At 57.0% G+C, this 23,777-nt stretch overlaps 7 protein-coding genes across 7 annotated transcripts; 3 read left to right on the top strand and 4 right to left on the bottom strand.

Moving 5' to 3' along the window:
- Positions 1-2,353: 2,353 nt before the first annotated feature.
- On the top strand, positions 2,354-3,101 carry SLS55_008850 (uncharacterized protein; the record flags this gene model as incomplete). The annotated part of the gene is made up of 3 exons (XM_066780255.1): positions 2,354-2,573; positions 2,632-2,710; positions 2,768-3,101. 3 exons carry the CDS (start codon positions 2,354-2,356, stop codon positions 3,099-3,101), a joined length of 633 nt encoding a protein of 210 aa, XP_066629484.1.
- Positions 3,102-8,097: 4,996 nt separating this feature from the next.
- On the bottom strand, positions 8,098-11,489 carry SAS3 (Histone acetyltransferase; the record flags this gene model as incomplete). Its single annotated transcript, XM_066780254.1, has 4 exons — positions 8,098-10,703; positions 10,770-10,779; positions 10,905-10,968; positions 11,029-11,489. 4 exons carry the CDS (start codon positions 11,487-11,489, stop codon positions 8,098-8,100), a joined length of 3,141 nt encoding a protein of 1,046 aa, XP_066629483.1.
- Positions 11,490-12,130: 641 nt separating this feature from the next.
- SLS55_008848 (uncharacterized protein) lies at positions 12,131-12,611 on the top strand (the record flags this gene model as incomplete). The annotated part of the gene is made up of 3 exons (XM_066780253.1): positions 12,131-12,178; positions 12,234-12,326; positions 12,591-12,611. 3 exons carry the CDS (start codon positions 12,131-12,133, stop codon positions 12,609-12,611), a joined length of 162 nt encoding a protein of 53 aa, XP_066629482.1.
- A 116-nt stretch (positions 12,612-12,727) lies between these two features.
- Positions 12,728-13,793, bottom strand: SLS55_008847 (uncharacterized protein; the record flags this gene model as incomplete). The annotated part of the gene is made up of 2 exons (XM_066780252.1): positions 12,728-13,301; positions 13,357-13,793. The coding sequence occupies 2 exons, from the start codon at positions 13,791-13,793 to the stop codon at positions 12,728-12,730; spliced, it is 1,011 nt and encodes a 336-aa protein (XP_066629481.1).
- Positions 13,794-14,915: 1,122 nt separating this feature from the next.
- Positions 14,916-17,508, top strand: SLS55_008846 (uncharacterized protein; the record flags this gene model as incomplete). Its single annotated transcript, XM_066780251.1, has 2 exons — positions 14,916-17,324; positions 17,389-17,508. 2 exons carry the CDS (start codon positions 14,916-14,918, stop codon positions 17,506-17,508), a joined length of 2,529 nt encoding a protein of 842 aa, XP_066629480.1.
- A 986-nt stretch (positions 17,509-18,494) lies between these two features.
- SLS55_008845 (uncharacterized protein) lies at positions 18,495-20,089 on the bottom strand (the record flags this gene model as incomplete). Its single annotated transcript, XM_066780250.1, has 2 exons — positions 18,495-19,646; positions 19,724-20,089. The coding sequence occupies 2 exons, from the start codon at positions 20,087-20,089 to the stop codon at positions 18,495-18,497; spliced, it is 1,518 nt and encodes a 505-aa protein (XP_066629479.1).
- A 1,277-nt stretch (positions 20,090-21,366) lies between these two features.
- Positions 21,367-23,387, bottom strand: SLS55_008844 (uncharacterized protein; the record flags this gene model as incomplete). Its single annotated transcript, XM_066780249.1, has 9 exons — positions 21,367-21,729; positions 21,774-21,838; positions 21,896-22,143; positions 22,202-22,273; positions 22,328-22,703; positions 22,757-22,842; positions 22,893-22,996; positions 23,047-23,246; positions 23,303-23,387. 9 exons carry the CDS (start codon positions 23,385-23,387, stop codon positions 21,367-21,369), a joined length of 1,599 nt encoding a protein of 532 aa, XP_066629478.1.
- Positions 23,388-23,777: the final 390 nt, after the last annotated feature.

Here is a 23,777-nt window from a genome sequence, read left to right as displayed (position 1 = left end):
AGGCCTCAAGCAGATTGCGCCGCGGCTGATCGATCTGAGGCTGCTTCTTGCGCAGGTCCAAAAAGAAAGGCGAGCGGCTGCAGCAGCGTCCGCTTCTGGGGGCCACGTTGGCCCGCGCATTGCTTTTGGTCGCCAATGCCTGCCGTGCAGCGCAAACGGCAGCTCGACGAGAGCGCACTGGCCCTCGAGCAGCAGGCCGATCTGCCTGATCGCCCGGGCTTCACAGCGGCTGCAGTGCGACAGGCCGCGACCCTGGTCGACGCAGGCCTCTGAAAGCGCTTGCAGAATTCTATCAGCTTTCCGTGCAGCTGCGTGCGATAGCTCAGATGGCGGCATGTGAAGCTGGCGCCGCTGCCGGCCCGGAGGGCTAGGGCGTGCGCGGGCTAGCTGAGGCCTCGCACGGATGAGGCCATCACCAAGTGCTGCTGCTGCGCGAATGGCGGGGACGCATGGGCGGTCTAGCGCCTGCTGCGCAGCGAACCGGGTCGTCTCTGTCGTCTCCGCGGCGGTGCGCCCCCTGCGCTTGGCCTGCGATCCGACAGGGCCATGATGCCAGAGCGTTGCCGGCTGGCCGCCCCCTGCCCATGGCAACCCGGTGCAAGAGTTTGCCGTTGAACCTTCTTTTGCTGCCTACTAGCGCGAGATGTGCAGCGCGCTGTGCAGCGCCAGACACGCCGCACCAGCGCGCGCATACGCATACGCATACGCCTGCCCGGTGCTGGTGCGCGGCCACGCTGATCCGCTCCGCAGTCTCAGGTGGAATGTTACAGGCCGCACGCCCAGGCCTCCGCGACGACGACGTCTGCTATATCTCGCGAGACGTCCCCGGCCGCTGTCACAAGCCAAGGCGCGCGCGCACGCTCTCGTTCCCTCGCGGCCGCTCTCACCACCTCCCGCCTCCCGCCGCGCCTCTAGCACGTCCACCAGCTCCCCAATCCGGCGTCGACGGCCACCGGCGCTAGCAGCAGCGCGCGCGGGAAGCGCGCCTCCATGCCCGCGAAGGGATGCGCCAGGCCCAGTGGTCCCTTACTTCGCCATCACATTGCGTTCTCCTGCTGCTGCCCCGCTCGCCAGCCCGCTGCTCGCCAGAGCGCGCTGCGGCGGCCGTTGAGGTAGCGCTGCGGGCTCGCAGCGGACGGGGGCTCGTTGCCCTAGGCCCTTGGCTAGCAGCAGCATCGGCCGCCTTCCGCGCGCCGCCATTCGTGAGGCCCAAGTCTGGTAGCGAAGATATCTTAGCCGGAGATCAGCAGAACCTTGAGCTCGCCGTGGCGCCGACGAGAACGGGCGAGATGAGCCAGTGATCGCCCGCACAGCTGCAGGTGCAATCAGACGCCCAATCCTGACCCCCTCCGTCCGCGCGACACCACCGCGAAGTCTTCTCCCCAACGGTCTCCTCCCCGCCGGGCGCCGCCCGCCACGCTCTGCCCGGTCGGCCTCCGCCTCACGCACCGCCTCGCGGCCTCGCTGAGCAGCGCCGCCGCACGTGGCCGGCGAGCCTTGGTTGAGCGAGCCCGCATCCGTCGTCATCCTCCCTCCCAGGCCCAAGCTTATCCACGGTTCCGGCGAGCCCAGCGCGGGGTCACCAGGCCCGCCCGCGCGCCCTGTCCGTGAGCTCGAGAGAAGCTCCCCACGGCTAGATCCGGCAGCCTGACGATTGCCCCTCCGCCCCAGAAGCCGCGACCAGAGCGCCGCTAGCAGGCGTGACTGCATAACTCTGTGCCTGTGGTGGGTCTGGCCATCGTCACTTCTCCCCAACTCTCCACCCCGCGATCACGCTTTCTGCCCAGCTCCCGTGGAGCCGCAACCGCTCGTTACCTGTTCGCCGGATGCTTCTTTCCTCTCCGGACTCGATGCTGAGATCAAGCCTGGCCTCATTACCTCTTCCTACCGTCCCTTCGGATTTCTGGCCCGCCTGCTGTCCACCGCACTTCTCGCCTGCCCGCCAAGCGCCTACCCAACCACGCTCAGGCCTGCCCGCTACCTGTTTCTGTTGGCTTGAAGAGTCACACAGGGCTCGCTCCTGAGCCTTTTTCTGCTTTTCTGTGGGTACCGACCACCCTTCGCCTACGCCGATAGCACTTTCAACGGGACCCCCGCCCCAGCTGCTGGAGCTGTTGGGTTTTCTTTTACTTGAACCCGTTATTCCGCTGGCCGGTTTGTGCACTGCTTGCCTGGCCTCAAATACCGCGGTTGCTCGACTTTAACGGCGCCACCGTTCGAAACCACCCCCCGACGCCAGTCTCCTCCCCTCGACATCGCAACCGGGTTCTCCGTCAGCACTGGGCTGCAGACAGCGCCCTCGCTGTAGGCCAGTATGTTGCCATCACACTTCGGACCGCCCTCGGCCGGCTACATGCCTTTGTACATTGGCGGTCCGGTATACGCACAGCAGCCTCAGCAACACCAACCAGATGTTCGGCCATTGAGCAGGTACGGCGGAGACACGTCGCGGAGTTCGCCATCTCACGACGCCCGACTCCCAGCTGATGATGTACAACTTAGCGCCGATGTCGATCTTGTCATCCGCCAACAGCCCAAGGAGGCTCTCGTCACAGTCGATGGAAAGGAAAAGGGTGAGTTTGCACTGGCGCGCTGCGTCTTTACGAAGCAAGAGTGTATGCTGACGCCCAGCCAACGCGACAGCTCGAAAACCTGTCGATCCGCCGCCCATTATCCAACTCAAAGTGAAAGCGAACGCCGATCCTCAAGGGTAAGAAGAGGCTCAAGCCCCGTAAGCTGACAGATACTGATCAAAAGCCCGCATCAGACACTACATGCAGAGCCCGTACCTGATTATGATCGCGGACTTGTGGCATCCTGAGGAAAACGAGGCCAATCCAGAGAAGGCTCTATCCGGCACCATATGCTCCTCACTTCATCGGCTCAAAGACGTAGACAACAAGGGTAAGTACGTGCCCATGATTGGGACCACTGTCGCAGCTCGGAAGGTCCGGGCGTTCCAAACTGTCATGAACTTCGTCCTAACGCTTGTAATTTCAGATGGCGCGTTCTTCGTATTTGGCGACATTTCTATCAAGCAACAAGGCGAACATCGGCTCCGCTTCAGCCTCTTCGACATTCACAAGTACGTGCCTTCGTAGCTAGCGATGGCTGATGATACTGATTGCATAGGCCTGGCAACGTCTATGAATTCGTCACCAGTATTATTTCAGCCAAGTTCAAAGGTGGGAAGAAACTGCAGTCAGTGTGATCCGTGTTGCCGCCGCTAAGTGTTTTCAGTGGTGTCCGGAAAGGACTTTCACGGAATGGACGAGTCCACATATCTTTCCCGGGCTTTCTCGGATCAGGGAGTCCGACTAAGGCTTCGAAAGGAGCCAAGACACGTGATGGGGTGAGACAAATATGCGTAAATGGTTGGAAATCGATATTAACGCTTTTGAGGAGACGCAAACGATCGCCGCCGCCGCCCTCACAGCAGTTTGAACAGCCACCACCACCACCACAGCAGTTCCAACCTCCGACACCCACCAATCCGTCCGCACTTGCGTACCCCATTACCGGCACCACCTATCACTCAGGATACGCTACGCACGGTGATGGGTCTCCTGTCAAACGGCAGCGGGTAGAAGAAGACTCCTCGCCCCGATACAGCGTGAGCCACATTAACTCATCTCCTTCGGCGCAACTACCGAGCCGACAGGGGAATTTACCCGTCCAGTCTCCCGGCGGTATTAGCCTTGGTATGAACCCTTGGCCGGGAAACGGTATAGGATATAGCGGCAACAACTACAGTTATGGACGGGGCTTGTCAATGAGCAGCACATCAGGTTCCGGGGAGCTGTCCAGCATGGGTCCACCACTCGGCAATACTTCCATGGCAATACGGCCACCATTCTCGAGCGCTCATACAAGCAGTATCGGCTTGCCTTCGGTTACCGCGCGAAGCAACAACATATTTGCGGGTCTCGACAGCTATGGCGATGAGCCATTGAATCTCGGCTCCACGTATCATGATCGCGCAGACAGTCTCTCGGGTCCGAACAGCCACATTGAATACTCAAGCCACACGACTGACGGTATTCGTGGTATGCCTGTTCAGTCTCCGGAGCATGGAGTGCCTTTTTCTCGTTCCGAGTTCCATTTCCAACCGTCGAATATGCAATCCGGCTCGCTAATGAATCCATTTGAAGGCAGAGCTGGGTCGCAGTGGCCGGCCGTTCCAGCGAGTCGATACGAGGAGCGCCTTGATCGTGCACGCTCACAATTTAGTGCTAGCCATCTTCACAACCAGCTTGGAGGAAGCGACGGTCATCACGCGTCGCCGCATCACAGCACTAGTTTCGATGATCAGTACAAACATGAGGACCATCATTTCAAGACAGAGGGACAGTAGTGTGCCGCGCTCCAACCGGCACACTACGGGATGTGTTCTCGATTTGAACACTGATTTCGATGCCGGTGTTGTGGGAGTCCAATGTCCCCAGGTTCGAGCGAGGATGGCAATGCAGGCGATGAGATCACGACAGATGTGAGGCTGGCCATGTTTTTTTTTCCCTCGAAAGGCGACGGGCCTCGACGATACTTATACCTACCGATTTCGACTTATCCGCGGTTCTTTGGAGTTATGGCATTAAAAAGGGCGGGAAAAACGGCTGCACAGAGGCGTACCACGGTCCCGTTGGGTGGCATTGTCTTCTTTCAACATTTTGAGCGTCGTCTGGTCACTTCTACCGTGGATTACTCGGGCCCCCCTTGTTTCCTTCAAAAGGTTCCTGGCCTTTGAGCTTTCGTGTATCATGGAGCATCTTCCGGTCTTTCTCTTCAACCGAAAGAGGTTCGTCATGGTGCTATTCCAGCTGCACGCTTCTGTTCTTGTTGTAGCTGTCTTTGCACACTCTTGTCTGCGATTTTTCTGTCTTTCCTTTTTCACCTCGTCGGTCTAAAACTCGGTTTGCATTGCTGGAGAACACTTTTTAGCTCATCTTCTAGATCATGCCCCATGGCGGAGTCTGGCTCGTTGCTTGGTTACTTTATTCTTGTTTGCTCTACGCTGTGTTATGGAGACGGAACTTTGCACTTGTGCCAACAAACCACCTGGTGATGAAGGATGAGCGACGACAAGGTAGAACGCTGTACGGTTCGGCATTGTCGCTTTCATGCATTTACGACTTGTTGTATAGTCGTGATTTTGTTTACTGGGCTGGCAAACTGTATCGTAGGACTAAATAGCTCCGCGTAAGACCCCAATAACGTCGACGTCCTATCTGTCCTCCCTCACAGCGCGTGAGAATTGAAAAAAGGCTCTGCTAGATATGCTTCGTGCAGTTCTGATACCGCTTGAGCCTCGGATTTCGATGTCGTCTTTGGTGGATCTGAGGTCTGTTCTTGCAGGCGCTATGGATACTTAGCAAACATCGGGTTGTCTCCTCCGGATATGGCTTTCTCCGGAGGTTGATCTAGCGCAAAATGCACCATTCACATGTGAAGTCTGTTTTGGTCCATCCCTTGCTTAGCCCATAGCCCGAAAGCTTAGCACAAACCTGTCAAACATTGATACTTCTGCTTCCGACTGCGCATTCTCTTGCGATTATACAGACTTGACCGACTCTTTCCTAATTCATGTTGACCGCTAGCGTTGCAACTCCGCTTTCGACTCTTGTTCCTGAAGAGGAGACGGAAGCATGTTGACATTCTGGGCGCGGTCGAGACTTGGGTAGCATCACAAAAGATCCACAGTTGCGCAATCCAGGCAGCCACAGCAGGGTGTACAAGTCTGGAAGAGGGAGGAGGCTTTCTTGTACCACGTCACGTCTCAGGTGCAGTATCAGCCTCTTCCCTCACAGAGCTGACTTCCCTCCTCGTGAGTATCTGGCGTATCTTGTCCGCTTCTCATTTTGCTAGTGCCCATCTTTCAGCTACGCACACACTCATTCCAATTGACTTTTTGCTTTGAGACTCCGGCTTTGTAACGCTGGTGGTGTCTGCCTCCTTCGTAACCGCAGCACAGCGGGCAACAAAAGAAACTGGCTCGGCCCTCTGAGCCCCCTCGACGACGTTACCACTTTTCCTACGTAGGCACTGGAGTCCAATATCCGGACGAGGATGCGACTCTGAAAACACACAAATACACTTAGGTCTTGGATTCAACTACCCGTCGTCTGTAGGAAGACCAAGTTTTCTTTGGTTATCCTTCGTGGCAGGCAACAGAGGATCTGAGGCTCACCGAGGTCAATACACTCTTTCTATGTGTAGTTGAATACAAGATCCGGACATAAATTTGCGCATTTAAAGCTTACATTCACGTCCGGATCTTGTATTCAACTACAAATCCATGTGGTGGAACATCTCTACGAGGCAGATGCGGGTGGGCCAGTTGCTTTTATCACCCGCTGTGGTAGGGATGCCCGAAAAGGGGGGTTCCGGATTGCTGCCAAGAAAGAAAAAAATTGTGTACTACAAACCATCTACCATCTACCAATGACTGCACGGTACCTTTTTGTTTACTCTCCTTACTGGTCTGCCAAGTATATGTCTCCCCTGCCAGAGCAACAGCTGGGTCTTACACTGTCAACCACCCAGTACTGTCATAATCAAGCGCCTCAGCTTGGTGATGTCGGGAACAAGAGCGCACCAATACCCAGCCAGAGAACCGGCTCAATAACACCCATACCCATACCCAAAAGATATCAGGCGATGAAGAGAAATAAAGGGCACCCACTCACCGAAATAAACCAAGCGAGCGACTCGTTCTTCGCTCCCTTTATGCATAACAGGAAAGTTTGACCTTCATCCGTTTATGAACGCTGACAGGCGCGTACGACCAAAGGAGACACGTTGCCTTCCGAAAAAGCAAGGCATGCATGCGGCTTACGGTAAGTTCATGCAGCTTTCATTGCTACAGGTAAGTACATCTGCGCGTTCGTGGAATCCCTGTCAAAAACACCCCCAGCGCTACCTCTCGCTCCCTGTCGCATAGTGCCAGGGATTTCCCAGAGATACACATGTGAGCAGGATGGAGGAATAGCGACAACAACAAGAACGACGACAAGCACTTCTACCATGCCTACGTGCGCGCCCCTTCGCCCAAAAAGTGTTCTGCACATCTTCTCGGTCCTCTGCGACTGCCCCGTCCGCCGCATCCGACGTTTTCGGAGCTTATCGCACATTCATTACTGTTTTTTCTTTTTTTTCCCTTGCTCGGCACACAAACACATGCATCAGCAGTGTGAATGCGCTGAAATTCCTCAATCCTCAGCCATTGGCCTTTGGGTCAACCGAAACCGCTTCCCAAGAGGACAAGGACGAGAGCTACCGCAACTCTTATAAAGGAGAAAATTCTCTCGTCATTGATGCACCCTCTATAAAACTAGATCAAAGGTGTAACTTCAACATCTGGGCTCGATTCAGTTCCTCAGTATCGGACCAGATCCTACTTGCTATCCACATCATGACGCAGGCTCGGAGACGGTGTCCTGATGTCAGCAACTCACAGCTTCTCAGAAAACACGTACTTCTGTTTAGCAGCAATGAGCTGGAGTCTGCGATAGTATCGTACACGAGGAAATCGCAAGGAATAAGATAAGCAAACACAGGGACAGAGAGCAGGAATGGTAGTCCATGCACATTGCGATCGAATGCGACCGACATCTACGAGAAGGACTCGTGCAGAAAGAATCCCCCTAAGCATCGAGCGTCTCCATAAAAGATAAAGGTGAGTGCGAAAGAGAGCGGCAGGGAAACGATGACATGAAATGACTTTGAGTGTAGAAAGAATTTTGGATTAATGAAAATGGATGCGTCCGACACATTCTCTCGCACCGCAAAACTAGCGGCATCCTTCGTAACTTTTCCCTCCTCTCTCGTGAGACGGCATGTTAAAACAAAGAAGCAGAATATGGTATTTCCCTAACGTCCCTCTGAACAGTGGGATTCATTGAAAAGAAATGAAGCCAAGCATGAAGCAACGCGGAGAAACGCCACCATCGTCCTGGACGCAATTACTCATAACATGATTGAGGGGCGGATGTAATCTTCGTCCAAGGAAAAACGGAGAAGATGATCTGCAGAAAACAGGAAATGATGATGGCAAGCCTCCAGTCAATGGTCGACCAAGTCCTAAGCAAGCTCGCTGACAGTTCAGACATCGGGATCGTCTTCACCGATAGCGTCGATATCACCGTCGGCATCGAGATCCTCGCCGACTTCGACAAGTGAAGGAGCAGACTTGCCGTTCCCTCTGCCCATCTCCTCGTCTTCACTCACAGCCGTCGCAGCGTCTTCATCATCCTCGTCCTCCTCGACCTGATTAGAGAAGCCGTTACTTCGAGTCTTCCCGACTCCCTTGCCCTTGGTTATGCTCTTTCCGTTGTCTGGCTTTTCCTCGCTCCCGTGCCTACTATCATTGTTACTGTCAAGCCCATTTACCACGATCTCCCCGAGCTTGCTTCTCGTGCGGCGCACAGTGGAGGGCATAGCCAGAGGTTTACCGTGTCCGGCAAGCGGCGTCTCCAGCTTGCCACCAACGAGTGCTTTGCCACTCCTCGTAGAGCTCCGGACGGGTGTGGCGTTCCGCCGGCTGCTGGAAGAGAACGGCCGTCCGCGCTTCTTCGCGGCGGTGCCAGGGATAGGGGGGAAAACCTCGAAGCGAGTGGGTGGTATGCCAGCAACAGGATTGCCTCTGGCTGGCGTTGACACCTGGTGTGAGGTGGAGGTGCCGTTGGCCTGTGGGGTGGAAGGGTTCGACTTGATAGAGCCGGTGGATTTTGCTTTTGGCGTCTTTGGCCTTTGCGGGCTCTGGGGATCGCCATTAGAAGCAACATCTTCCTTCGCTTCGGCTTCGTCATCCTGGTTATCCGATTGATGGCCGTTTGTCTCTGGATGCTCAGCAGCTTCTGCCATTTGCACGCCTTCCTCCGGCGCAACCTTTTCGTCGTCTTCGCCTTCACGCTGAGCAACTGTCTGCAAGGGCGGGCCCTCATCGTAATGGGACAGGTTGTTATGGCCCATGACGTAAGGAGTCCAAACTAGACACTCGGCATTGATCTGCGGATACTGTTTGGCCTCGAACTTGTCGATATAGTGACGGAAGTAATCGAAATCCAGGCGAAGTGCGTACTTCTTCGTGACAGGATCTCGTACAAGAGCACGTAAACCTTCCAAGGCGGATACAATGTCATCTGCCGTCATGCCTGTCTTCTCGGAGATGGTTGCGATACTGATGGGGCCCCGTTGGTCCATGAGCTGGTAACAAAGGATGAGCCTCCAGTAACTTCGATAGGACACAAGGCCCATGTCCGAGAGCGGTTTCTCTGGGGATCCGGTCTTCTTCTCCACTCGCGTGAGCAGATAAGAGAATTCGATCAGCATATGTCCGAATCCCTTCCGTTGGTGAATCGGCAGAACCAGGATACAGGACACGTTGTTCAGACTGCTTGGCCGCTTCTCCTTGGAAAAATAACCGACAAAATGGCATCCGTAGTCATCTGTCTCCGTCATGACGTAGAATAAAAAGGGCTCCACGTCATAGTAGAGTGTCTTGGACCCTAGGAAGAGCTTTGCTAGGAGACAGAGATTCTGGCAGTAAACAGGGTTCTTCCGCCCATCCACTTCGAAAAACGAGAATCGCCCATCGCGGTATATCTCATCGCCCGGTGGGTGTTTTGCAGGACATTTGAGCTTGTGTCTCCAGGCCACGTAGTCGGAATTCATGTACTTGAGGCAAAATTCGCAAATGTAGAGGACCTTGTTCCGGCTGTACTCCTCTGGGTAAGGTGCGGCATGCCACGTGTCGATTTCGTAGCCCCCGAAGTTGATGCATTTGATTTTGCTTGGTGGTCCCGACACCTTTGAGCTGCGGCTGTGATCACTAGCCGTGCCTAGTGGGGCAGTCTTCTTCTTCCAGTCTTCTTCTGCCTTGAGACGTGCGTCCTCAAAGCGTTTGCGGTCGGCGCCACCGGGGAAAGTTTTGCTTGTATCGGCTTCCGCTTCGGAAAGAATGCCGCCATATGGTTTAGACTTCGACTCGTCCATCTCGCGATCCCCAAAGCCGAAGAACTGGGTGAAGTTGTTATGCAGCGCCGGATAGTGAGATACCTCGGGCTCGGAAGCAGCGGCCGCCGCACGTTCGGCTCGTCTGGCACGGTCACGAGCTCTCCGCTTCTTCTGTTTCGCTGTTGAGCTTAGCACATCTCGCAGTTTGGATGTGTCCATGTTAGTAAACGCCACAATGAGTTGTTTGTTAGTGGATTTGAGGATGATGGCCCCGGGCTGGTCAACTCTTTGGGACGCCGACCTTCTTGGCCGCGTCCGGCGCGATGACCTAATAGCGTTGGACCCTTCATCTTCATCCGATTCTTTCTCATCGTCTGTTGCCACGGGCTGCGAAGCCACACGGATTGCAGTCGGCGATGAGGCTTCAGAGTCATCGGCGTCAGGTTCAGAAGGTGTTTGCGTCTGAGACGAGCGCCGTCGTTTTCTAGTCGAACGCACAGGCAGTGGCTGGTCCTCAGGCTCTGCCTTGCGTTTTCGAAGCGAGCGAGAGCCGTCCATAGGGTCGTCTGGATGGATCAACGTGTTGAACACGGAGTGTGAGTCGGGCTTGTTGGCCCCGCGCGAAGCGGGCAACAGGTCCCTGGTGAGCTTCTGAGCAGAAGAACGCCGCCGAGCAGCGGGGCGTGGAGTATCTTCCTCATCAGCTTCCAAGTCATTCTCAACACAAGCCGTGCAGCGCCAGTTCTCGGCATCTAGACAGGTTAGTGGGTGCTCGGTGCAATGGGACCGAAGGCAGCAGTGCGATTGGCTTGGCTTACCTTCATCAACCTTAAGGGAGTTAGCGTCACGAGCGCATTGCCGATGAGCTGCAGGAACAAACATCAGCATATATTACCGTTTCGATCTTTCGCTGCATCTAGGCGTTTCCGGTGCTCACCATTGTCCCCGCATACAGCGCACGAGAGGTATTCTTCGAACTCTTCGCTGGGATCGTGCTCCTCGTCCTGACCACAGAACCTGTGTTTCGGAGATCAGCGTCAGATCCACACGTTGTGTGATCGTGTTTATCAAACTTACACGCAGCGATTGGGGTCCACAATCTCCGCATCACCCTCCTCTGCTGTATCACTCTGGTTCTCCCACTCGTTTCCGCCCTCCGACTCCGAGTCGCTTTCACCAACGGCATCAGCGTCGCTGTCGCTGCGGTTGGACTCATCCGAAGACTCGTCGAGCACGGCTTCCTCGTCATCCTCCTCGCCTTCGGCGTCAATGTCATCGCCTTGCTGCAGCTTGACTGCTCCGACCGGCTCACCGGCATCCTCATCGTCGTCAACCTCCTCGCCCTCGGCGTCAATGTCCTCGCCCTCGGCATCCATGTCGGAGCCTTCATCCTCGGGCAGGGCTTGGCTCTGCTCCACGAATGGAGCAGGCTGGATCATGTCCACGTCCTCCTCGTGCTCGGCATCCACGTCGCTGTCTTCGTCCTCCAGGTTATGGCCCATGCCTTGGCCTAACAGCCTGCTTGGCTCGGCGGCCATGGCATACGTTACGACCGAAGCCAGCTTCGAAGCAAAGAAATCCAGGTTTACGTGATGTCCGCAATGAAACTGGCACGCGCGGTTGGGTTTATTGCCCCGTCATCCGGTCACTGGCGGCGCAGTCGTCGCGTAGTGGCCGGTCGCGTTAGCCGTGGGCCGCTGGCTGTCGCTATGCGCCCCGACGCCTCAGCTACACGGGCAGGCTGCGCATGTAGATATCCAGAGGCCAGAGTCTCGGCGAAAGGTCAGGACGCGGTGATGTTGCGTGTCGGTAGGGCGGATGTGGTTGATCGGCGGCGGCGGCGGGTGGGCTGCGATTGCGTTCGACGACGCGTCCGCGCAGGGGCTCTTCACGGGAGTGAGGGTAGCGGTTTCTGCGACTTGTTAGGAAACAGGAGATCCGGCGACACCAAAACCGTAGGTTTCGCGCGCGAGAAGTGCCGTTGGCGGATGTAATGACCCCTTGGTGTAAGTGTCTTGGAACGGAGAGAGGTGCTGGCTGGGGGCGCACGGACGTGCCAGCCGGCCATTCTGAACCTCCGCTCTTGCCAGTACAGCTGCCGTGGACGCGCATCACCACCGCCAAACGACTGCTCGATACCCAAACACCGCCCACGCACACTCTCCGCCCGACCCTCACAATGCCCGTCCCCTTTGAGGCGCTTCTCCCCTATGGAATCATTCTGGCCGTATGTGCCCTGCCCGGCCCGCGACACCACCACCACCGCTGACGCAACACCCCAGTTCTTCGGCGCCAGCGGCGCTGGAATGGCCAAGCTCAAGGCCCTCCAGAACGGCGGCAACCGCACGAGGCACTCCATAGATGCTTGGGATAGGGTGAGTCCATCGGTCTCCTGCGATTGATGCGAGCAGATCCACTAACGCCCGGCAGCAAAGTACGATCCGCTCCCTCTCCTTGCCCGCCCATGACCGGCGAGTACTGAACGAATGCAGTGATGGAGCGCGACCGCAGGCTGACCGGCTACCTCCGAGGCCAAACGGACAAGCCAGAGGCCCCGGATGGCTTCGAGCTGAACAATCCCTGGAAGGTGGGCAAGACCGTGATGGAATGCTCGCAGCAAATGCTGACTCCCGACGTAGCTCGAGAAGCGTATTTTGTAAATTCAATGCCAATGCGAATCACTTTCGACAAGCCTGTACAATTCTATACGATAGAATGCAGTTGGTGGTTGCACGTGCTCTCAACCGGGCATCTACAAGTACAATGGATGCATGCATCATTTGATTTCGGACACCAAACCTTTGATCGCCGCGCGTTCCGGTCTGCTCAAATTGATACCGAAAACCCTGTCCAATGCTGCAACACGATCCTCCTCGTTCCCGAAAGTCTGCTGCGACTCCGTTTTACCGTGGATCCGTAGTTTCAAATCGTCTTGGAGGATCATGACCCCAACCAGTTCGGAATTCTCAGGAGAATCGATGACCATCTTGGCGCAGATTATCTTTTGCGTGAACCAGACCTTGGGGCTCGTGCTCGTCCAGTAGTTCATCAGCTCATAATCCTGGGGTAGAAACTCAAGCTCGGTGAAACAGTACATGTCCAACCAGGGCTGCTCGTTACTAATACGGTGCTGGTAGACCCAGAGCCTCTGATGCGGGTCGGTATTTCCGTCGACGTTCTTCCAGACCAGCCTCATCTCAGCCGGAGCGATCTGGAGGGCAGTGGTGTCGCAAGCGTTTCTATCCAGGCGCAGCGGCTGCGTACACCCATTTGGCCCGAATCCCACATCCACCAGGTACTTTTCCGGGGATTTGTGGGCCTCGATGGTGACCAGGTTGACCATATGGCTCCTGGGGACGTGCTCGTTAGCGAATCGCGGGGTGCGCGTATGTAAGCAAGACTCACCAGCCGTTGTACGCTGCATCCGGACCACCCTTGACCCGCGCGCCGGCAGAGTAGACGTGGTAGCCGAGAGACCTCAGGGCGATGTTCTGAACCAGATTGTTCTCCATGCAGTAGCCGCCCCGGCCCTGCGTCAGCACCTGTTTCTGGAACAGCTCATCCGGATCCAGCGAGATGCGGCGGTGCTGAGAATAGTGCAGGCCGAGGTTCTCAAAGGGGATGGTGGAGAGGCTCTGTTTTTGCAGCAAGGCTAAATAATCAAGCTTTCCCCGTGGGCCCATCAGTGTAACATCGTACACGCGCAGATTCTCAGGCAAGCTGATGCGATCAAAATACTGGCGTAGCTGAGTCTTTGTGTAGCGCGGGGCGTCGGCCATGGTCTGTCTGGGGCTCGAGGCGTTGTTCTTGCCAGAGTCGTACCGCTTAAGCGCGCTCCTCATGAGGGGCGAGCGGGAAGCTTTGACAATGACGGAGATGGCGCTTCTCTTTGGCGGGCTCCGGGAACTTGTGGAGAATCGGCACAACAACGACGGAGATCATGCGCAACGGGGGCAAGTGCTTGAAGAAGTGCAGAAAACGAGCTACCTTCGGTGCTTGGGCTCTGAAGCGGATGGCGGCGGAGCTCACCGTCCACATATATCAGAGGCTCAATCATGTCCATGTCTGAGGGATGGGATATCCTGGCCTCGCATCGTATTCCTCACCTCGGACAGCGCAAGGCAGCCGAACGCGCATGGCAATGCGAAATGTCTCTTTAGATTGTCAAGAGACATTGCTCTCTACTGTGTGGATGTCTGATATTCAGATCTACAGTACATCTGCGACCTGAAATTTTGTTTGTTCGGTCGCTCGCGGGAAGACATGACGTGATGTCGAAAGCAAGTTGTCCAGCACTTGTTTCGCAGAACATGTGGGCGGTGAATCGGAAGTGTTTGAACTTTGTCGGCAAACCCGCAAACCGTGGAGGTGGGGCAGGCACTTTAAACTTGCGGCTGATGAGCGCCGTGTGGCCTGCGGCAGCAGCGATACGCCGCACAGTTATCTCGCTACTCGAACCCCTGAACGCGCGTATGCAAACACAGACGGGGCTTAGCGTGGCGTCCAACCAACCAGAGCACACGCGCGCCCCTTTGTGTTTCGACGCGCTGCGGAGCGCGCGGAGGAGTACACATTACCGGGCTTATGCGGGCTTATGTAAAGCTCGGCGGCTACGCGTCTGACTAGTGAGATAACCGCGCACCCGCGCCGGATCAGCACCTTGTCTGCAGCCCCTTAATTGGCGTGGAATGGTTTAGACGTGCGACCGGCGCTGTTGTGCGCACGAGTTGCTGAGTTCCTGGCTTCTTTTTTCTTTCTTGATGCTCATCCATTCGTTTGCCTAGCTGCCCACATTCCACTCCTTTCCATGACCCTGCGCCGCGCGTCGCCCACCGAGTGACCACCCTCGAACCTGCGCTCCCTGAATACTTACTGCCACCGCCATGGAGTTAGAACCGCCTCGGGCATTAGCGTTTGGGTTCCCTTCTCCGCATGGCCTCTCTCCTGCTCTTGACTCACCCGCCATGGGAAGCTCCGTGTATAGCCCCAATCCCGCCGTACTGCCTCCCCCGCCCGCCGACATCCTGAACGAAAACTACAAGAGCGCCGTCGCCGACGGCTACGCCGACACCGCGAGCCGCAATGGCAAGCCCCGCGCATCGCACGCCCTGGACCCCAACGATGCCGTCGGCATGCACCTGCTGGTCGAGACGGCGGTCGGAGACAGCCTGGGATACGAGGTGCTGTCGTTCGACGAGCTGGAGGCGCTGAAGAAGGAGCGGACCACGCTGACCTCCAAGATGGAGGCCGTGGGGCAGAAGCTGGCATTGGAGACCAAGATGCGCGACGCCGCCCAGTCGCTCACCCGGCTGGACCCCAAGCGGCGCGGCTCGGGCGGAGACGACGGGCACAGGCGCAGCTCGAGCCAGACGAGCAATGGCAGCAACGCCGCCGACCAGTCCGCGAAGAGCGAGGCCGAGTACAGCGCAAGCGCCCAGAAGTGCGACGAGCTGGCGCGTGAGCTCTGGCAGATGGAGCGGAGGTCCCGCCAGATCGAGAACCAGCTGCTGAGACACACGGCCGGCATCCTGCAGATGACACACAAGGGACCAACCAAACGCACTCGTAGTAGACAGTCTTTGGCGAATGGCGCCCCTCAGGCCCGTCCGGACAGCCCCGCAAGCAGCCTCACCTACGAGAACTCGGGCGCCAGAAGCCCTGTTCGCTACGATGATAAGGATACTTTCGACGACCGAAGCTTCTACAGATCTCCGGAGAACCTCGATAAAATGGTGGACGCACTAAAGCATGGAAAGGCCTTGACGGCCCGCTCGAATCCCGTCGGAAATGACGACTCGCCTATGACTAATGACACGCTACAATCTGTGGACAAACGCCTGGAGGATCTCAACGACCGGCTGCGCCAGCTGATCATCCAGGCCAATCCCGATGCGAACAAGGAGTACGATGCAGGCCCAAAGGGACAGGGAGAAGGAGATGCCGCCCAACACGCTGCCAACGTTGAGGAGAAGCTGGACTACCTGGACCAGGCGCTGCGGGATATTGAAGCCGAGCAGAGCAACATGCGTTCCAAGGGTTCAATGCCTCCTGGGATGGGAGAGCGTCTGGAGAACATCAACCTCCAGCTTTTCCAACTTGTCAGTAGGGCGCCGAGGGAAAACAGCGAAGAGTTTCCTCCGCCTCCTCAAGAAGACGCCGAAACCCAGCTCCAATATGTCGACGATGCCATTTACGCAATGGAGCAAACACAGCAGGAACTTCTCTCGCAGCTCGAGCAAGCTCGCAACGCCGATACGTCAGAACTCACCGCGTACTGGAAAGAGCAGGCCACAGACTACGAGAAGGTATGCGAAAGCCTTTGGGACCTCATCCGCACCGGCCACGAAGAAGAGCGCCAGCGGAAGCTGCAGCGCAGGAGGGTCCTCGAGTCGGATCCGGATGCCGAGGCGGAGATGGCCGAATTGTCGCCCGACGAGGACCCTATGCCGGAAGAGTTCACGCTCAGCCGCTTCCGGAACCACGTCGAGGACATGCACCGCAGGGCGTCGGGCATGAAGGAGAAGCAGTCGATCCTCCGCCGCCAGATCAAGCAGCAGCGCGAGCTGAACGAGAAGTCCGACGCCGAGAGGGAGGAGGAGGTCATGCGCCTGCGCGGCGAAATCGACAGGCTCCGAAACCAACTCCACGCCAGCTCGTCCGGTTCCGACGCCCTGCAGGGCGCTGAAGAGCGCATCTCGGAGCTCGAAGCCGCTCTGTCCGAGGCCCAGGACGGAGCGGCCAAGACTGCAGAGCTTAGCCAGAACCTCGAACGGAAAGGCGAAGAGCTCGCCAAGACGGACAAGGAACTGCGGGAGCTGGAGAGCGAGGTGGTGCGGCTGCAGACGGAGCTCACGATGGCGAAGGCGGAGCTCGACGGCGCGTACGGCTCGCGGGCCCAGCGCGCCGCGGACATCGCGTCGAACCCGGAGATCAAGCGCGAGCTGGAAGAGCTGGGCCGCATCAACGCAGAGCTCACAGTGCAGGTGGCGCAGCTCACGGAACAGCACGCCGCGGCATCGCGCTCGGCCAAGGACGTGGCGGAGCGCGAGCGGATGCTGCGCGAGGAGCTGCGCGACACCATCACCGAGTTCGAGGAGATGACCAAGGCCAACGTCGAGAGCGAAAAGGAGCGCGAAGGGCTCGAGGGCGTCATCGACACCCTCCGCGAGAAGATCGAGGCGCTCGACGCGCAGCTCTCCGACGAGAAGATGCGCTGGCTCGGCATCAAGAGCCCGGCTGGCGTGCCCACGCCTGGCGCTTCTGGCGCCCCGCCCGGCGTCGTTCTGGCCGAGACCACCAGCACCAAGGTGATGCGCGAAGAGTTCAGGAAGATGATGAGAGAATCCAGAGCGGAGGCCATAAGAGCCTTGAGGGTGAGTTCAGCATCACCCACCTCCCATTTACGATTGATAGCTGACCATGTCTCTTCACCAACAGGCCGAACAAGACGAGCGCAAGAGGCTAGAGCAGATCATCAGGCATCTGAAGAAGGAGCAGCTTCCTCCTCCAAAGTCGCCCGGCAAGCCCTCGCTGAACCGAAGCATGACGGCGGCTTAAAGAAAACGAGTTGCCGTTTACAACATCGTAATGTAATACTCGCCGCCGCCGCCTCAATCTTGACCTTTTCCCTTGTACCAAACCTCACGATCAAATGCCAAGCAACGGGGGGGCTATGAGACTGTTTGTTTCCCACAAGGCTCCGGACTGTACCACTAGCATTTCAACATCTCAAGGGAGTATCTTGTGATCTTTCCGCCTAGGGATTAGGGGAAAAAAAAAAAAGAACAACCCGCAGCAGCTACAACACCTTGTATTGAAGAGGAAGGCGTATCGGGCGTTTCGGTGTCTTATTGTCTCTTCGGAAGCGTTTGTATGCCTTTCGCCTTCCCTACTTACCTCGGTGGTTCCTCTTTCCCAATTTTACCTAAAATATTTCTCTTTCCCTCCAGAGTCCGGTCCATGTCTTCCCTGACTGGCCGTCTCTGCTTTCGTTCGAAGGTGGCTAAGTTCTGTCTTTTTGTGGGCGTTCTCGTTCTTCAGCCTTGCTGTTCCACATCAACTACACCGCTTTTCTGCGGTCGCCGATGTGTAGAGAGTAGGCGATTGTATACCCCCAGTGCTTTGCGACGGGCGCTGGTATTGTAGCATCATTTATTTTTCGTTTTTCTGTTCTTCAAACCAGTTCACATATGAGTGGAGGTGCTCAGAGGAGAGAAGGAAGAAAAGTCGTTGCATTATATCATGTTTTCCAATATATTGGTATCCTTCTCTCTTCGCTAGACCAATTGAAACGAACCCCTAAAAATAGGAGTTCCGTTCCAATGATCTTTCATGGTCTGTTCTGTATATTTATATACTCTGTATCGCTGTTTCTTACAGAAAGTCATTATCCGTCATATGCCAAGTAAGAGCCCTCGTCGCTACCGCCGTTTTATGCAAGAACGACACCAATGCTCTGGAAAAGGAAAAAAGAACGTAAAAAAGGCGTCCGCATCCTAGGAGATCTGGAGTCCAAGAGAGAGTAATCACCGTCAACGAGACGATCAAAACATGGCGTCCGCAGGCTGTGCCCTCGCCGCCGCAGCCGCGATCCACCTTGCCATGACCGCCGCCGTGCTGACGGCCGATGGCGCTGCTACTGCCGTCTCCGACGCCGCCGCTACTACGGTCGTCGCGCTCGTTGCAGTGGCCGTTGAGGTCGGCGTCGAGGACACGACCGAGGTGAGCATCGTCGTCGGTGTAGCCACAGAGAGCGGTGTCGAAGGCGTTCCGGCCGCTGCCACGCTGCTTCCTCCCCCTTCCGCCTGCGTGGCCGGCGCCGGCGCCGACGCAACCAGCAGCGCCTGCATGACTTCCAAGGCGGCCAGCTGGGGACCAACGCCGGCCTTGCCGTCGTAACTGTTGGTGTCCCAGCGGTAGCCGCAGCTGGTGCCGTCGGCCTCGCCAGAGCAGGCGGCGGCGGCGCCAAGGGCGGATGCGCGCAGCAGCGGCACGGCGGTGCCGTTGTCGACGTCGGGCGCGAGGACGCTGGTCTTGGCGAGCCAGCGGGCGAGGTAGGCCTTGAAGGAGAGCTGATCGGTGTTGCAGGTATCGAGGGCCTCGCAGGCGGCCTCGAAGGCGACGCCGGTGGCGTTGCCCGTGGGCGGCGAGAAGAAGTTGCGGGCGGCGTTGTCGAGGAGCCCCTTTGTGTGCGCGTCCCAGGGCGCGGCGCCGTCGGTGCCGTTGTACATGGCGGCGGCGCCGTAGAGGTACATGGCGACATTGTAGCTCCACTGCGTTTTGTCGAATTGGGTGCAGTTCTGGTCGACGCCCGCGCCGTCATAGACGTCGTACGACTGCGCGTTGACCGCGCCAACGCCAACGCTCCAGTCCCACACCTTGGTCGCCCAGTCGGCGTACGTCGCGTTGCCCGTGTAGCGGTGTAGGCGTGCCGCTAGTTGGAAGAGGCCGCCGTTGGAGACCGAGTTCTTGTACGTGTAGCCGTTGTTGCTGGCGTACACCTGCCAGCGCAGCCCGCCGTTGCACGTTGCCATGTCCCACCGCGCGGCTTGCGTGTTGAACGTGTTGACGGCCAGGTCGAGCCAGGCCGACGGTGGATTGGTGACGCCAGCGGTGCTCGCCGCGCTGGGCTTAGGAAAGTTCTGCTCTGCCGCCGACATGGCCGTCAGCGCCCAGAAGACTTGATCATCGTTGCCCTGGAACGGGGTCAGTGGTTTTCCTTAACATTGTAACTGCTCTCTCTTTCTCATTCTGAAAATAGAAAGGCACGTACGAGCTCTTTCTCCCACTCGGCATTCATGAAGTCATTGGCGGGGCCTTTCTGCGCGAGCAGGGCCTGGGTGACGGTATCGACATAGCTGGCGTCCCCCGTGTAGGACCAGTAGTCGACCATGCCGCCCCACACAGCGCCGGCCTCCCACCAATAGATGGGCTTGGCAAAGGTGCCAACCTCGATGGGCGTCGTGTCCGTGGCGTTGTTGACGTAGAGTTTCATGAGGCCGTTGGCGACGACGGCGGCGCCGGCTTTGATGGAAGAATCATCGTCGACCGAGAGGGCGATGGCGGCGTGGATGGAGGGAATGAAAGCGAGCGTGGCTGCTGCTGCCATCAAGGCGCGCTGCAAGATGATGTTGTTCATCATGTCTATGCTTTTCTTTCTTTTTTATTTTGGTTGGTAGGGTATCCAAGAAAGAGCGTTGTTTGTACCGTGAGTAGGACCGCTGATGGTGTAATGGTACACGCAAAATGAAAAGAGGCCGAGTTTGCAGAAGTTGAAAAGGAAGAAGCGAAAGTGCTATCTGGTCCAGACAGATGGCTAAAAGGGTGAAGTGAATGGGAAGGTCGTCAGTTCCTTGGCATTGTCCGAGAACCAGCGGAGTAATGAGCGAGCAGGAAGAGAAGGAAGTAAAGTTTTGAGGACAATAGCAGGCACCACCCTAACTATAGAAGCAAAAGTGTGGGCGCGGGGGTGGGCCGCAGCCGCCGAGCAAGATGGGCCGACTGGCATGGAGAAAGAGCAGCAGAAGGCAGGTACAAGGCAGGGACCGTGACGATTGGCGGGTGGCTGCGCGCGTGTGAAACTTGAAACCGCCGTGCCCGGCCAATCGCGAGCGCCGCCTGTCCACAACGGCTGATTGTGAAACACCCGGCGAACAAAATCCAGGCTGCGGCTGCATTTTGGCTTCCTGCAAAAAGGGAAGGTCGCCCTGTCGGTCGCTGCTGATCGCTCGTGTCAAGCCGCGGCCTTCTGTCCTCTTCCTCCATTCGTCGTCGATCCTCCGGCTTACTGGCTAGGAAAGAGCGGTCTGATCAGCCCGCATCTTCTCGTCGACTCGTTCTCGACGGTTCAGCCTTCCGGGTCACAGGCCCCCCACGCCGACGTACCTTCTTGGTGAAGACTGGTAGCTTGCTCATAATATACATCACACCAGAAGAGGCATTTCGGGCTCCATTCGCACCATGCTTCAAACAGCAGGCCCCAGGATTCTCGCAGAGTCAGCCTTGCCTGGATCCTCACGCCTAGTGCGACCCATTTCCGGCAGCTTGTAATATTGCTCGGCCTCATCCGAGGCGTGCCGTCCCGGGATAGCTCGAGAAGCCTCGGCCCGGCTCGCCTTTGTTTAACACTTAAAGACATTTGTTTGCTTATCCAGACGGCAGCCGGCCTGAAGGGTGTAGAAGGGCCGTGGTACAACATCTAAGTCCCGTTTGGGTTCTACTCGACAGACAGATGCATCGCCGGGGTTAGAATAGTGCGTTTCTTGATGGTCACAGGGCAAGGTTTAGGTGAGCGCTTCGCCGTCGATTAGCGGCCACATGCGGAGCACGAGGACTAAACATCTAATTGCGCCTGATAAAGCATACCGGCCTACTGGCTAGCCTCCCCACAGCAGCTACAGCCTTCACTTTCCCTCCTCATCGAACCTCTTTCGACCCTGCGTGCTCGTGATGCGACTGCACGTCCGCGGAAAGCCCCTTCTCGATCGGCGCGACGACCTCCTCGTTCGAGCTCGTGCCCACCTCCAGACTCCTCATGCCCATCATTTTCTCCTTCCGAATGCGCTTGCTGATCTTGATCGGGCTCTCGCCGCGCGTCGTGTACAGCTCATCCATCTCCTCGAGCGAGAGCATCGCCGTCTCCGGGTAGCAGAAGTAGACGAGCGGGACGAAGAGAAGGTTGGTGATCATGAAGATGAGGTACGCCTTCCATTGCAGGCGGTTGATGATGATGGGTGTAATCATGACGATGACGAAGTTCTGAGAGAACAGGTTGTCAGTCTACGCTCGGCCGTGGAGGACAGAAGTTGGGGCTGGAAGCTTACCCAGAGCCAATTGGACGAGATGCCAATGGCAGTACCGCGAGCCCTCGCTCTCAAAGGCAGGATTTCTGTGCGCCAGGCTGTCAGCTTCTGTGCCCATGTGCTTGCAATGCCTCGCAACTTACCGGGGACGTAGACCCAAGGAATACAGTTGACGCTGGCGCCAAAAATGAACATGTAAACGAAGAAGAAAGCAACACTCGCGGATGCGGTGGGCTCCCCAATACTGGAATTCTTGAAGCTCAGGAGGATCGAGATCATCATCATGCAGATCCCCAAGCCGAACGATCCCCACATCATAGGGCGACGGCGACCCAGCTTATCGGCACCCAGAGCCGGGATGATGGATCCGAGGGGGAACATGATTTGGATACTGGAAGACCTTGTCAGTACATCTTCGTTCGTGGAACCAATGGATGAGTAAGACATACACTCCACCAAGAAGCAGCGACATGTTACGGGTCATGCCAACATTCTCCTCCAGGACGGTAGGGACATAGTAGCTAAGTTCATGTCAGCGTCCAAATCGAAAGTCCACATTGCGTCGAATTACTTACACAACAAGGTTGATTCCGCCGACCTGGTTCATAAACTGCATGCCGTATGCAAGCAGCACGCGTTTCCCGGTCTGTACCTCGTCCTGCTGAAAAATGTGCAGCCAGCTCTTCTGAGACTCACCCTCGAGTGCGAGAGCATGTAGGATTTCTGCCTTTGTCTTTTTGATGGATGGGTGCTCAGGCTCCTGATCGAAGACGTCACAGAGCACTTTGATGGCATCGTCGTGCCTGCCCTTGTTGAACAGGTCACGCGGCGAGTCAGGAAGACCGAAAACGAGGACGACGACAATGATGGCGAAAATGACCTGGCAGGCAATGGGCAGTCTCCACGCAATTTCGCCACCGACGAAGTTGATTCCGTAGTCGAACCAGTATGCTGATTGAAGGGGTAAGCGAATGCCGGGTGCTTATTGTTCTGTCTCCGCTTACCGATAACGATGCCGATGCCGACGAACAGAGGCTCACTGCAGACGAGACGGCCGCGGTTATGGGCCTGCGAAAGTTCGGCTTGGTACCTAGAGGCCGTAAGTCATGGTTCGGCCCTTCACAGAGTTGGTCTGCCCACATTGGAACCGTCGAAGTCTCGATGCCCGTGCCAATGCCGGTGATGAAGCGGGCAGCAATCATGTGCCCTCTTGAGTAGGCCGATGCTTGGAGGGCGCCGCCAACCTGGAGCGCGTTTAGCAGATGGAGGGTGGTGGAAGAGTCAAGCAACTCACAATGATCCATGCCATGGCCACCCACATGGCCCTGCGGCGACCCAGCTTTTCTCCAAAACAGAAGGCGGCAATGCATCCGGTAAAACACCCGAGGTTGTACACAGCAACGATGATGCCCAGTAGCGTATCGTTCGGGTGGTCGACGACGTCTAGGAAGTGCTCGTTGCCAACAATGCCGCTGAACACGCCCTGGTCATAACCTGTCGAGTCGTCAGAAAACCTCTCGTCAAAGGGGAAGTTATCCTCTCCAGCGTACCGAACAAGATGAAGGCCATGGAGCACGCGGCTGTGATTGCCAGCTGCAGCTTCCAGCCGCGACCAAACATGTCGATTTGCACCATGGTGAAGACTTGTCCTCCAGTATCCCGAACACGAAAGGGACCAGACGAGGAAGCGCGAGCAGAAGGGAGAGTCAGACTCCGAACAAGGCAAGGGCCAATGAGCAGACTATATAGCGAAAACCGTCTCCGCCCACCGGGCGTATGGTAGGACGAATGCTGCAGGTTGCGGACGTCACTCGCGCGAGCATGAGCCGGCGCATAGGCTCTTGCCGGCCGCTACCTGGGCTGGCATCCAGAACCTTGGCGTCGCTTGAGCGCTTGCGGGGAATATAAGCGCCGTGAGCACTGGCGGATGGCCGTAGCAGGGAAGCGCAAGCGTCAGCGTCGGGTTTACGGCGTTCGCATGGCGACGATCCCTTGCATCGACGACGTCCCGAAGGCCGGCGCAGG

The sequence above is a fragment of the Diplodia seriata genome (genome assembly GCF_021436955.1).
Source record: "Diplodia seriata strain FDS-637 chromosome Unknown scaffold_9, whole genome shotgun sequence".
In the NCBI taxonomy this organism is placed as follows: domain Eukaryota; kingdom Fungi; phylum Ascomycota; class Dothideomycetes; order Botryosphaeriales; family Botryosphaeriaceae; genus Diplodia; species Diplodia seriata.
The sequence above is the reverse complement of the archived record's forward strand: the minus strand, read 5'-3'. Positions and strand labels throughout refer to the sequence as shown.